Source organism: Oncorhynchus mykiss, chromosome 1 (genome assembly GCF_057628025.1).
Source record: "Oncorhynchus mykiss isolate SJ-2025 chromosome 1, ASM5762802v1, whole genome shotgun sequence".
Classification (NCBI taxonomy): Eukaryota; Metazoa; Chordata; class Actinopteri; order Salmoniformes; family Salmonidae; genus Oncorhynchus; species Oncorhynchus mykiss.
In genome coordinates this window covers 77,345,984-77,360,160 of record NC_143022.1, presented here as the reverse complement: position 1 = coordinate 77,360,160, position 14,177 = coordinate 77,345,984, and the positions used below count along the sequence as shown (strand labels likewise).

The 14,177-nt window shown below is 41.0% G+C and overlaps 1 protein-coding gene across 2 annotated transcripts in view; it reads right to left on the bottom strand.

Moving 5' to 3' along the window:
• Positions 1 to 8,351, bottom strand: part of LOC110529161 (gamma-adducin) — a 40,692-nt gene extending 32,341 nt beyond the window's left edge. The window contains exon 1 of one of the 2 annotated variants that reach the window (XM_021611311.3): positions 8,225 to 8,351. In XM_021611311.3, the coding sequence (XP_021466986.3) occupies positions 8,225 to 8,260 (36 nt within the window). In that variant the 5' untranslated portion in view covers positions 8,261 to 8,351. Of the gene's footprint in view, positions 1 to 3,667; positions 3,940 to 8,224 lie in introns of those variants that run through there. The other variant, XM_021611304.3, reaches the window with a different exon arrangement.
• Between the last annotated feature and the right edge of the window lie 5,826 nt (positions 8,352 to 14,177).

Genomic DNA, 14,177 nt, shown 5'->3' with positions numbered 1-14,177 from the left:
CTCTAGAGACGTTTAAACCAGGTGATGTCATCTTGTATGTAGGAGGATGAACAACATGGTTGGTTAAGGCATATTGAGCATGGCTAGAGGCTCTACAGTGAAATAGGCATATTGATATTAGAGAGAGGCATGCGTAGCCAAGTGAACATATGGGTCCAGTGAGTGGTTGGGCTGACTGGGAACACGGCGATTCAGACAGTTAGCAGGCCGATGCTAACACGCTAACAGTTAGTAGGGAGGGGCTAAACAAGCTAGCAGTTAGCAGACCGGGGCTGGCAAGCTAGCAGTTAGCAGACCGGGGTTGGCAAGATAGCAGTTAGCAGATCGGGTTAGCAAGCAAGCAGTTAGCAGGGGCTAGCAGTTAGCAGACCGGGGAAGGCAAGCTAGCAGTTAGCAGACCGGGGTTAGCAAGTTAGCCTTTGGGGGACGTCTGTTTTTGCCTCTTCGTGCGGTGACGTCGATAGACCAGTCGTGGAATTAGTAGGGTTCCAAGTAGCTCTAGGTAGCCAGCAGGTTAGCAGAATGGGCCTTCAGCGGGCGTCGCGCCTGAGGGGCCTGTTGGAATCCTCGGGCAGATCATGTCGGTATTCCAGTCGTAGAGGATCGGCGGGGTTCCGTGCCCTGTACCGGCAGTAGAAGGGGTCCGGATATTGTAGCCCAGGAGTGAGCCGGGAGATGGTTCTAGCATGGGCTAGCCCCAGACTAGTTGGTGCTAGCTCTGGGCCGGAAACGTTAGCCAGGAGTAGTCAACCCTTGCTGCAGTTAGCTAGCTGTGATGATCCAGATTAAAAGGTTCAGAGTTTGCGGTAGGAATTCGGGGATATGGAGGGAAAAATAGGTCCGGTATGCTCTGGTTTGAAACGCGTTGTATGAACTGGCGAGAGCTTTCCGAGCTAAAGGTTAGCTGATGACCGCTAGCAGTGGTTTGCTGACTGATAGCTGGTAGCTAGTTAGCTAGCTAGCTTCATTTGAGATATTCCAGTTTGGAGGTAAATAGAAAAACTTTAGGGGAAAAAAACAACGCCCCTGGGAAGAGCTGGAGGCAGCCAAAGCCGAATGGCGGAATTATGAGGGGCTAGCACGGCAGCGCAACAGGGACGAAAGGCAGCCCCAATTTCTTGGGAAGGGGCACACGGGGAGTGTGGCTAAGTCAGGCAGGAGACCAGAGCCAACTCCCTGTGCCCACCATGGAGAGAGGTGGACCGGGCAGGTACCGTGTTATGCCGTGAGGCGCACAGTGTCCCCAGTGCGCAGGCATAGCCCGGTGCGCTACATCGCAGTGCCTCGTATCGGCCGGACTAGAGTGGGCATCGAGACAGGAGAAATGAGGCCGGCTCAGCGCATCTGGTCTCCAGTGCGTCTCCTCGGCCCGGGGTATATGGCACCAGCCCTACGCACGGTGTCCCCGGTTCGCCAGCACAGCCCAGTGTGGTCTGTTCCACCCCGCCGCACTTGCCGGGCTACGGGGAGTATCCAGCCAGGACAGGTTGTACAGGCTCGGTGCTCGAGACCTCCAGTGCGCCTCCACGGTTCAGTCCATCCGGTGCCTCCTCCAAGCACCAGGCCTCCGGTGGCAGCCCCACGCACCAAGCTGTCTCGCCGTCTCCTCCCTCCAGATGCTCCCGCCTGTCCAGCGCTTCCAGAGTCTCCCTCCTGTCCAGCTCTGCCAGAGTCTCCCACCTGTCCAGGGCTGCCAGAGTCTCCCTCCTGTCCAGGGCTGCCAGAGTCTCCCTCCTGTCCAGGGCTGCCAGAGTCTCCCTCCTGTCCAGCGCTGCCAGAATCACCCGTCAGTCAGAAGCTGCCAGAGCCGCCCGTCAGTCAGAAGCTGCCAGAGCCGCCCGTCAGTCAGGAGCTGCCAGAGCTGCCCGTCAGTCAGGAGCTGCCAGAGTGGTGGTGGAGTGGGGTCCACGTCCCGCGCCAGAGCCGCCACCGCGGACAGATGCCCACCCAGACCTTAGTTCCTTTTGTATGTTTCTATTTTAGGTTGGTCAGGGCGTGAGTTGGGGTGGGCATTCAATGTTTTTGTTCTATGTTTTGTATTTCGATGTGTTTGGCCTGATATGGTTCCCAATCAGAGGCAGCTGTCAATCGTTGTCGCTGATTGAGAACCATACTTGGGTTGCTGTTGCATCATACTTATTTATTATTATACTTATTCTCCACCATAATTTGCAAATAAATTCACTACAAATCCTACAATGTGATTTTCTGGATTTTTTTCTCATTTTGTCTGTCATAGTTGAAGTGTACCCATGATGAAAATTACAGGCCTCTCTCATATTTGATATCTCATAAGTGGGAGAACTTGCACAATTGGTGGCTGACTAAATACTTTTTTGTCCCATTGTATGTACAGTATATATGTACACTACCGTTCAAATGTTTGGGGTCAATTAGAAATGTCCTTGTTTTTTAAAGAAAGGCCATTTTTTGTCCATTAAAATAACATCAAATTGATCAGAAATACAGTGTAGACATTGTTAATGTTGTAAATTACTATTGTAGGTGGAAACGGCAGACTTTTTATGGAATATCTACATAGGTGTACAGAGGCCCATTATCAACAACCATCACTCTTGCGTTCCAATGGCACATTGTGTTAGCTGATCGGAGTTTATCATTTTAAAAGGCTAATTAAAAGCCTCTAGAAAACACTTTTGCAATTATGTTAGCACAGCTGAAAACCTTTGTACTGATTAAACAAGCAATAAAACTGTCCTTAGAATTGTTGAGTATCTGGAGCATCAGCAGTTGTGGATTCAATTAAAGGCTCAAAATGGCCAGAAACAAAGAAACTTGTCAGTCTATTCTTGTTCTTAGAAATGAAGGCTATTCCATGTAAGAAATTGCCAATAAACTGAAGATCTCGTACAACGCTGTGCACTACTCCCTTCACATAACAGCGCAAACAGGATCTAACCAGAATAGAAAGAGGAGTGGGAGGCACCGGTGCACAACAGAGCAAGAGGACAAGGACATTAGACTGTCTAGTTTGAGAAACAGACGCCTCACAAGTCCTCAACGGGCAGCTTCATTAAATAGTGCCTGCAAAACACCAGTCTCAACGTCAACAGTGAGAGGTGAGTCCGGGATGCTGGCTTTCTAGGCAGAGTTGCAAATAAAAAGTCATATCTCAGACTGGCCAATAAAAAGAGAAGATTAAGATGGGCAAAAGAACAAAGACACTGAACAGAGGAACTCTGCCTAGAAGTCCAGCACCTCGGAGTTGCCTCTTCACTGTTGACGTTGAGACTGGTGTCAAAAATATATAAATATATATTATATATATAAATATATATTTTTGTCCTCGGAAGAGGGAGGGGGGCTTGTTGGGTTAATAAAAAAGACTACTGAATAGGATAACACATCTGGTAAGGGAAAGCCTTATCAGTCCAACGTTTCCTTCTAAACAGACTCACAGGTGATTCATTCCATTCATCCATGATATGGATTGTCATTCTGATCAGTCATTGAGCAAGTCTTTATGGAGTCTATATAAAGTAATCGTCTTAAAATGAGGAGCTACTTTCAAAACATTTCCTGATTTACAGATATGACATAAAATATCAAAAAACTTGCCCTGTTTGCAGTTACAAACTACTATTATAGTTCAATTCACTTGTCTCAACAACCACCATTGCAAAAACTTGAATGCTGTTCCACTTACCTCTCTGTGGGGGAATTTGTCACGTCAAACTCCCACAGTTCTGCCAGTTGTCAGTCTGCAGTTTACATTATCACAATGGGAAGGGTAAAAATCTAGCTCCAACTAGGATGAAGGACTGCTGCTTTGCCTCTCATCTCCCTCAGTTCCTCACTGACATGCACTGTACATTCTCACAGCTTGCTCGGAAAAACCTCCAAACATGTCAGACGAGGTTGTGGAGATACCAATCTGTTGTATGGGACTGTATTGTGCAAAAGTGGGAGGAGCAATACAGTCACACATCCACCAGATATGTTCTGGCAAAGATGACTAGAACAGGAATATTCAACGTTTTGAGAGTGGGCTTTAAATAACTAAATAGTTCATATCAAATTAAAGAAATGGTAGTATTGGAGTGTTACACAAAGATCTGTGACATTACAATGATGAATCAGGGATTACCAATGAAATAGATCATTTTATCAATTCATACTTTATTGCTTTTTTCACTTTCAGTTGTCTGGATGAGATATTTTCAACCTGTTTTCTGTGTGCAGCTAGGCTACATGTTGTAAATTGTGCAGCTCGGAGGACAATGCAGAGAATGCTTGCCCACTATCACCTCATCCTCCCACACAGGAGTGGATGAGTAAAAGAGCACTGCTTCCCTTCTCCACTGTGCTGCCTGCCTGAATACATGACATATAGTACATTTTATTCAGTACATTGTGGCCTAGAGCCAAGCATTTGCATAAAGAATCAGTAAAGCAATACAAAGACACTAACAAAAATAAATACCACATGAGAGAGAAAGAGAGAGAGGAAGTGTGTGTGTGAGAGGGAGAGAGAGATAGAGAGAGAGGGGGGAGAGAGAGGGAGAGAGTGTCAAAGAGTGTTTGTGTGGGAGGAAACAGAGAGATGGAGAAGAGGAATATTATTTTTGATATAGGAGATATGAACATCTATCATAGGGGGTACTGGGTATTCTCACGATGTTATAGGGGAACCCAGTACTGTAGACAGTGTGTGGGACCGACTAACACGTTGTTCCTTTATGTATCTATTACACATTTGATTAGACGACAATAGAATACACACATATAATACAGAAGTATGGACAATATAACTTTAACACAAAGAATCAACATTGATAATGAATCATAAACTTTAAGGAAAGAAAAATGGAAGAGCATCAGTAGTGATTTTAGGGCCTCTTTACACTACACTGCTTCCACAACATAAAGTAGGTTCAGGAGAGATACTTGTATAATTTATTAATGAGCCGGATGTAGATTCAAATCTCTCTTTGAAGACATCAACCGGAACTTTGCCGACTACTAAATATTTTTGAAACCTGCATAATACATGCATAATCTATGAGCAGAATTACAGATTTACCTCAATTAGCCATGAAATCCCTAGTTTGAAAGTGACTGTTTTTCTGAACGCCGTGTGCCATTTCCACTACATTTTCCACTATGCGGGCCAGCCCCTAGCAATTCGAGCAGGTTGACATAAAGTGTAGTGAACTTTGCTCTAAGGGCAGAAATATTCTGATTGGTTTAGGGCAGAACAAATCCAATTGGTTTCAAAAATATCAATGGGCGGAATTTAACAGATGCATAACTTTTTAAAACAAGGGTGGAGGTTTCAACTGAGAATATTGTAAAGAAAACTTTGAGTTACAAGTTGTAATAAATCATTATTGTGTTACAGTAGTCAGACAAAAAGTGACTAAATCTCTAAAACACAACTGGTAAAATACAGCAAGCTTGCAGCAACATGCTAAACTACTCAGAGCAAGCAAGTGAGCTAAGTATTTAGCAACTTCTTACCTACCAATGTTGAATTAATAAATAGAGCTAGCTAGCTAGGTGTCAAATATACAAGAAAGTCAGCTGACATCTGATTTATTGAAATGTTATGTTGAATAATATATATGAACATAAAAATGAGCAAGGGGCAGCAACGTAAAATGCTAAGCTTAGCAGAGCTAGTTGGCTAGCAGATAGCTATCTCTTACTAATGCTGAGTCGTAGAATATAACTAGCTCAGTCTCAAATATACCAGTAAGTCATCTCCCACTTACTTTATCAAACTATTTAGTTGAATACGTTATATAAACTTAAAAATTGGAACGGATTGTTATGCTTCCCTGGGGTTAGAAATGTAAAATGCTACGCTAAGCTGAACTAGCTAGCTAAGCAGTTAGCTACCTATTACTAATGTTGAATAAAAATGCAGAGCTAGCTAGCTAGCTTTCAAATACGCCAGTAAATGAGAAAATGATTACCAAAACGAATTGGTAAGATTAAGCTTAATAAACTATAAATTGGAATACTTCGTTTAAATGCTGGATTTTTTAACTGAACCTTTATTTAACTAGGCAAGTCAGTTAAGAACAAATTCTTATTGACAATGACGGCCTAGGAACAGTGGGTTAACTGCCTTGTTCAGGGGCAGAACGACAGATTTTTACCTTGGAAGCTTGGCTATTTGATCTAGCAACCTTTCGGTTACTGGCCCAGTGCTCTAACCACTGATTTAGATAAGTCCATGGGCACCAAGTTATCTTAACCCAAACTAACATTACTGGTCCTGGGGAAGTATTTAAACAGTGCATTCAAAAGGCTGCCCCGAAGGCAGTTTACTTTCTTAAATTACCGTTTGTACTTGATGTCTGCCCTTATGGCCTCAAGTGATCTTGACCCAAATAAACATTTCTGCCCCCAGGGCATCGTAAACAGTCTGTTCCAATTTGTTTTGTTTATATCGCTTATTCAACTAAACTTTAAATAAAACAAATGTTAACTGACAAACTGTCACATTTGAGACCATGCTTGTTAGCTATTTTATTTTAGAATTCAACATTAGTAGGAGGTCGCTCTCTGCGCAGCTAAACTACATTTAGCTCAGTATGTTACATTTCTGCCCCCATTGAAGTATACCAGTCTATTCCAATTTTTAAGTTTCTGAAGCTTATTCAAAATATGTTTTATATAGTAAGTGGGAGCTAGCTACCTATGTTCTATGACTCAACATTAGTAAGAAATAGCTATCTGCTAGCCAACTCATTCTGTTCAGCTTAGCATTTACAATGCTGTCCCTGGGGCTGTCCATTCCTGTTTTTTTAAGTTCACATAGCTTATTGAACTTAACATTTCAATAAAGCAAATGTTAGCTGACTTACTTGTATATCTGACATCTACTTGCTCTATTTTATATATATATATATATACAGTGCCTTGCGAAAGTATTCGGCCCCCTTGAACTTTGCGACCTTTTGCCACATTTCAGGCTTCAAACATAAAGATATAAAACTGTATTTTTTTGTGAAGAATCAACAACAAGTGGGACACAATCATGAAGTGGAACGACATTTATTGGATATTTCAAACGTTTTTTAACAAAACAAAAACTGAAAAATTGGGCGTGCAAAACAACACCCAGTTACTACAAAGATACAGTACAGGCATCATTCCTAACTCAGTTGCCAGAGAGGAAGAAAACTGCTCAGGGATTTCACCATGAGGCCAATGAGGACTTTAAAACAGTTACAGAGTTGAATGGCTGTAACAGGTGAAAACTGAGGATGGATCAACGGCATTCTAGTTACTCTACAATACTCCACAATAATGATGGAGTGAAAAGAAGAATACAGAATACATTCAAAAACATGCATAAAGTAAAACTGAAAAAAAATGTGGCAAACAAATTAACTTTATGTCTTGAACACAAAGTGCTATATTTGGTGCAATTCCAACACAACACATCACTGAGTACCACTCTTCATATTTGTGGCTGCATCATGTTATGGGTATGCTTGCCATCGACAAGGACTAGGGAGCTTTTTAGAAAAAATAAATAGAATAGAGCTAAGCACAGGCAAAATCCTAGCGGAAAACCTGGTTCTTCTTTCCAACAGACACTGGGAGATAAATTTGCCTTTCAGCAAGACAATAACCTAAAACACAAGGCCAAATATACTAGAGTTGCTTACCAAGACGACAGTGAATGTTCCTGAGTGGCCTAGTTAGAGTTTTGACTGAAATCGGCTTGAAAATGTCTGTCTAGCAATAACCAAAAATGAACTTCACAGAGCTTGACATTTATTTAAAATAATCATGTGCAAATGTTGTACAATCCAAGTGTGCAAAGATTTTAGAGACTTATTTCTGTATTTTATGTTCAATAAATGTGCAAACATTTCTAAAAACATGTTTTCACTTTGTCATTATGGGGCATTGTGTGTAGATGGGAGAACACAATTCATATTTAATTCATTTTGAATGTAGGCTGTAACACAACAAAATGTGCAATAAGTCAACGGGTATGAATATTTTCTGAAGGCATTATATGTGACATAGTATGCATATTTGGGTAAACACTTTTTCTCCCACATCACGTCCCTGCAATAATTACCTTCATTACTTTAACAGTAGACAGCATTTTTGCTCTGTTAGCCAAACAAAAAATGAAATGTTTTTGTGAATCATTGCATTAATCAAGTGTGCAACACCATGTGCAATATGGGTTAGGTGAGAAGCTCCTGTATAGTATAGTAATAGCTGTACTCACACAAGAAGCAGGAATGTGGCTTGGGCCACAACACATCCAAGGCTAGTGTAAACAGAAAAGTTGCAAATCGGATGTTGAAGAGAGATAGATCTCACTAGACACATTTTACTAATGTAAATCCACCCTTATTTAGATTGGCTGCAGCTTCTCCCACCCACCATGTTGTTGTTGTTTTTAATAGGCTGAAAAAAACGTTCATTTCCTGAACGTTCTCCAATCAGTAAACCACACCCGCAGGATAACACCCCATCCCAAAAAGGCCAGTGTCATAAAGTTAGGAGGTGTCATGTTGATTTAAAACTAGGAGTTAAGCATTTGTAAACAAGCCCATGTCAATGGCTAAGATCTCTGCAATACATGCATGAAAATGTAAGCAACACTTTCTCGAAGGAGGAGTCTAAAAACGAAATAATACAACACTTGGTCTCAACGTTTTGGATTTTGTGTAGGCCTATTAGCATATTTGGAAATATCTCCAGTGCTTGCTTACACTGCCATCTAGTGAAACAAAAATACAATAATAAAAGGGCTATAGACCTAATAATATTCTCTTTTCAGTTTTACCTCTCTACTTTTGTTCTACATTTATTACAAAAAAGAAAGACATATACAATGAATGTAAATAAAACCCATCATATATTTAGCATTTAAATGTTTTGTCCTCTTGGAAAACGTTCCATATGACGAACACATTAGCAGATGGGCCAGAGTAAAATTGTCTACGTGAGACTGGTTAATGCCAAGACCATTTCTATTCAGTCTGGAAAAGACCTATAGAAGCCAAATGAAATCAATCAAAGAACTCTGTGTACTTCAAGATCAATAGGCCTATAAGATTATTCAATATATGCTCAAATCAGGGAGTGTGTGACAATGAAAGATTCAAAGTCAATATCATTCAGGGCAAGCTAAGGTAAACACAGCTATTGAAATAGATATTTTTAGAGCTTAAAAATCTCTCTCTAACTACCTCTCTCCATCCATCTCTTTCTCTCTCTTTCTCTCTCTCTGCAAAAGCTTTTACTGCACCCCATGTTAATCTAATGGGACTATGGGTCAGGCACTCAGTAAAGGGGACAAGATACAGCCAGGAGACTTCCTCCATGTCCCTATAGGAACCTGCACACAGATATTACCTGATTGCTGCCTTTAATAGGCTGAGCTTAAACTCCTGAAACTTGAGACACAATTGATTCCCACAGTGCGTTAAAGTTTTTTTTCATACTCCTGCTGCAATAAGATTTCAAAATCCTCAAATACTCCATATTGGTGGTCGGTTTATGGTGTGTTTCAATATGGATAAGGAAGTTGATAACTCATTCAATCATGGTGATAAAACCTTTAAATTTAAATTGTGTCTGAATACCTACTGATATGTTGATATGCTTACCTGAAATAACTAGATTCAACTGAATCCTGAGATGACCTAGCCATATAACCACTGGGTGTATTTGTTCCACAGCACTACAACCTAGACAGAAATAGGCTGGCATTTTCAGACACTTACGAAGACGTCACTCCAAACAATATGAATTAGCCCAGACATGCTCACTCAAGAAGACATAAGACACTTCTATACACTACAGCCTAGCCAGTCTTTGAACTCTGTAAAAGGTCCTCATTTCATCATTCACCACCTCAAGAGCTCTTTACTAGAACCTCTCATGTCGACAGAAGAGCCTGAAATGTAGTTCCTTCCCTGTTTCACAGATTGCCAAAGCAAGTTCAGACCAACCGATTTCTCCTGAGGTGACTCGATACCTTAATTACCCTTTGAACAGATGAGAACTTTGTGAACATCACAGGCAGTCTCACTGCATTCACTCAGACTTTCCAAAGGAGGCAATTACAACTTCTGCCAAATGTTTGGCTTGGCTTTGAAACAAATAGATAAGAAACAACCATATTCATGGTTTAATAATTTTGACGCTCTTTTAAACCTTTGCTAAAACAGTAATGGTTTAGCAGGGGTGTCAAACTAATTTTGCCTCGGAGGCAGCATTCGGTCTTCAAAGAGGTCCTGAAAATTACCACTCAGTGGTGTACAAAACCCTCAGCGTTGGCGTATTAATAACCAGAGTTGAGTGTGAGTGTGTCATTTTGACTCTGTGTAGAGTGAAACACTGGAAACTCATTATCATATTTCCCAGCATGCTCTACTACAGCTTGATTTTCAGAAATGTTTACTTCAATATCTTGTTTTTTGCATGTGCATTGATTGGTTGACTAACCTCATGCTGCACGAAGATAAATAACATACATTTTTCTAAACTAATCAATGTGTTAGCAGTTGGACTATAGCACCTGTTAATGAGATGGTTGTTCCAGTTTAGAAAATGTAGGTCATCTCAGTACCCTGTCTCCCCTACCCTGTTAGTCATTCTGAATGCAGGTTGCAGGTGGTTCAAATTGTTGGATATCCTCACTCTGTCTGGATTCCCATAAGAATCATACATCACTTTACAAACCAGTATAATGTGACTTGCGGGCCTGATGTGTAAATAAGGCTGGTAGAACTGTTTTTGGAGGGTTCTAGGAAGAACGTTCAAAGGGTTGTTGGTAGAATCGGTTTATGGTGTGATGCAGAATGGATAAGGAAGATAACAACTCATTCAATGATGGTGTTAAAACTTTTTTTTGGCCAGAATTGGACTTGTCCAGAGTAGATTGTGGATAAATACTAAAGATATGTATGTAAAATGAGTTTTTGGTGAATTTTTTCCACAAAACTAGGACCTAGACAGAAATAGGCTGACATTTTCAGACACTTACAAAGAAGTCACTCAAAACAATATGAATTAGCCCACCACATGCTCACTCATGTAGACATAAGACACTTCTACACACTCCAGCCTAGCCAGTCTTTGAACTCTGTAAAAGCTTCTCGTTTCATCATTCACCACCTCAAGAGTTCTTAACTAGAACCTCTCATGTCGACAGAAGAGCCTAGAGTTACCTCCCTGTTTCACAGATTGCCAAAGCTAGTTCAGACAAACGGATTTCTCCTGAGGTGACCCGATGCCTTAATTACCCTATGAACAGATGAGAACATTGTGGATATCACAGGCAGTCAACCCTCAAACTTTCCACATGAGGCAATTGCAACTTCTGCCAAGTGTTTAGAGTGAAGTTTAGAGTAAGACTGGATACAGGCCAAAATTCAGCAACCTATTCATAATAAATAAGTTCAGATGTGAGAGCCACCTGCATGGGCACCTCAGAGACATAACCCAGTAAACAAAGGTCTAGAATATGTATTTTACAAACGTTGAAGTTAGGTTCATTTTGGGTTCTGAATGAATGGTGAAAATACGTATTCTTTGGGACTCTGAAAATATGTATTTTATGGACGTTGAAAACGCTTATTATTATTTACTTTTTCTGATATTTCTCTTCCCCTTTTATTTGAGATATTTTCTACACATACAAAGGTATATGGGGTGGCAGGTAGCCTATTGGTTAGAGTGTTGGACTAGTAACTGAATGGTTGCAAGATCGAATCCCTGAGCTGATAAGGTAAAAATCTGTTGTTCTGCCCCTGAACAAGGCAGATAACCCACTGTTCCTAGGCTGTCATTGAAAATAAGAATTTGTTCTTACCTGACTTGCCTAGTTAAATAAAGGTTAAAATACATACGAACAACAACTTTCAGACATGCAAACAATGACTACATCTACTCTGTCCAGACTCACATGCTCACATGCTCACACCCTCAACCCTATTACCTTCATTATTGTTTGCCACATGGCCTCAAATTCTAACAATTTGTTTTTCTCGGTCACCCATGCTATTTTAATATTTCAATAATAAATCATTATATTTTTCCAATGTGTTAATGATTACGTATTGGTTGATTTCCAAGTTTTTAGTATACGTTTTTTCAAGATGATTGTTAAGAGAATTTCAACTGCACACGCTGTACATTCTCAATGAAGTAAGTATTATATTACAATAATTATTTTTTAAACCACTGAATAAGAAAGAGGAGCCAACTGAAGATCACAACGTAGAATATTTAGTATTGCTGTCACACTTTTATATTAGCTTTTTCAAAAGCTTTAAAACTGACAGACGTCCAGACCGGCCAAATCAAGACCAAATCTGAACCAATCATCCATGTTTGGGCCAAATATAGGCCGTTCTGGATGTCTGTGGGTGTTGAAATTGAGGCCCGTCCGGACAGGACCAAATCTGAACTAAATATAGACGTCTATGTTTGGGCCAAATCAAGGCCAATCCGGACTAGACCAAATCTGAACAAAACAAAAATGTCTATGATTGGTTCAGGTTTGGTTCGGACTAGATAAATACAAAAAAAAGACAAAAAAAAAGACGTCAGTGTCAGTCCATGCTTAGTGGGATGAGTTTACGACAGATTATAGCAACGAGTTCACTAGAGAAGTTCACATTTTTATATGGCCATGAGTATGTCTGTTGAGGGGGACTGAGGGGACCTCTGCTCTGAGTCATATAAGCATGTTTGAGCTACTGTCAGTGTAGGCCTAGTGGGATGAGTTTACGACAGATTATAGCAACGAGTTCACTAGAGAAGTTCACATTTTTATATGGCTATGAGTATGTCTGTTGAGGGGGACTGAGAGGATCTCTGCTCTGAGTCATATAAGCATGTTTGAGCTACAGTCAGTGTAGGCCTGCACCTGTGTGTATTGAGTGCCAATGTGTATAGCATTCTCTCAGATTGGTGCATCAAGAAGAGTGCCACTGAGTGAGTCACTGAGTTTGTACAAAGAGAATGCGCTGCTGCCTTTGTTTACCATGCTGAACCCAGCAGCAATAGCAGCAGCAAAAGCAATAGTGATGGGAGTGCCTAACTGAGATGGGTGTAACGTCAACCTCAGAAATGGCAACCCGCTAACGACCAACCACTGGTGCCCCCTCCTCCCCAAACATTTTTTTTAATGGAAATGCAAGGTATCCAGGACATTCAAAACTTTCAGAACAACCACATGCCAAACTATCCAAAAAAACACATGCCATTGTTGGGCAGCCTAATTGTGATGCACACACACCTGGCACTCGCCTTGACCACATGAGCTATTTATTTGATGAAATAGCTATTTAAGAGCTACTTATTTTAATAAATAGAAAAGGTGTTCATTTTATTGGTCATTGGGGTACATGGTTTAAATTGTTAGCATTTTCACTTGGCTAAACAGCTGTCCGTTTGGGAATGCATTACTTATAAAGCAGCAGACCTACTAAACAATCTTGAATGATTTTCTATAGGACACAGCCACAACGGACAATTCACTGAAGCTGTATTTGCCATTGAGGAATGAAATCCATAGCTATTCTACAGCTCTCCAGCTTTCCTTCCACATAAGGTTTTGCTATTCTTCTACTAATCCCTCTCTATATTGAAAGCGGTCAGCTCAAGAGGTTTAAACATGTATCCAACGCTAAGATACATGTTATCTTGCGTTTATGGTAACCCAAGGATATGCACACGCACGGAAACATGCATGCACACGCATGCACACCAACACTTGAAGTTAACCTTGATGCAGTCTTCAGTGTCCAGTTTATGAGGCTATTCGTGGCACAGTACAAAGAGGCATAAACTCAGTGTGACAGAAGCGTTCAGCTCTGTACAGCATTTGGTGACAGGGTCACAGAGAAGAGAGGTTTGTGTACCCTCCATTTGATGTTATCTGTAATGTGCCATTGTTCATCACACAGACAATCGCACATTCACACATCGATGCCGACACTGACGGAAGCTCTGCCACCGTGCCACTGATAGGGTATGCTGTTCAAGGGTGTCATGTAGAATGAATCCCATAATGCATTTCATGTTGAAGCACAACACCTGTTGAATTCAACGAGAATAGAAACCCTTTAGGAAGTAAAGCTAACCAAAGAGGTGTATTCCATCCACGAATACTAAACATGCCCATTTAATATATAGAAACATCTGGATTTTGGGGATTT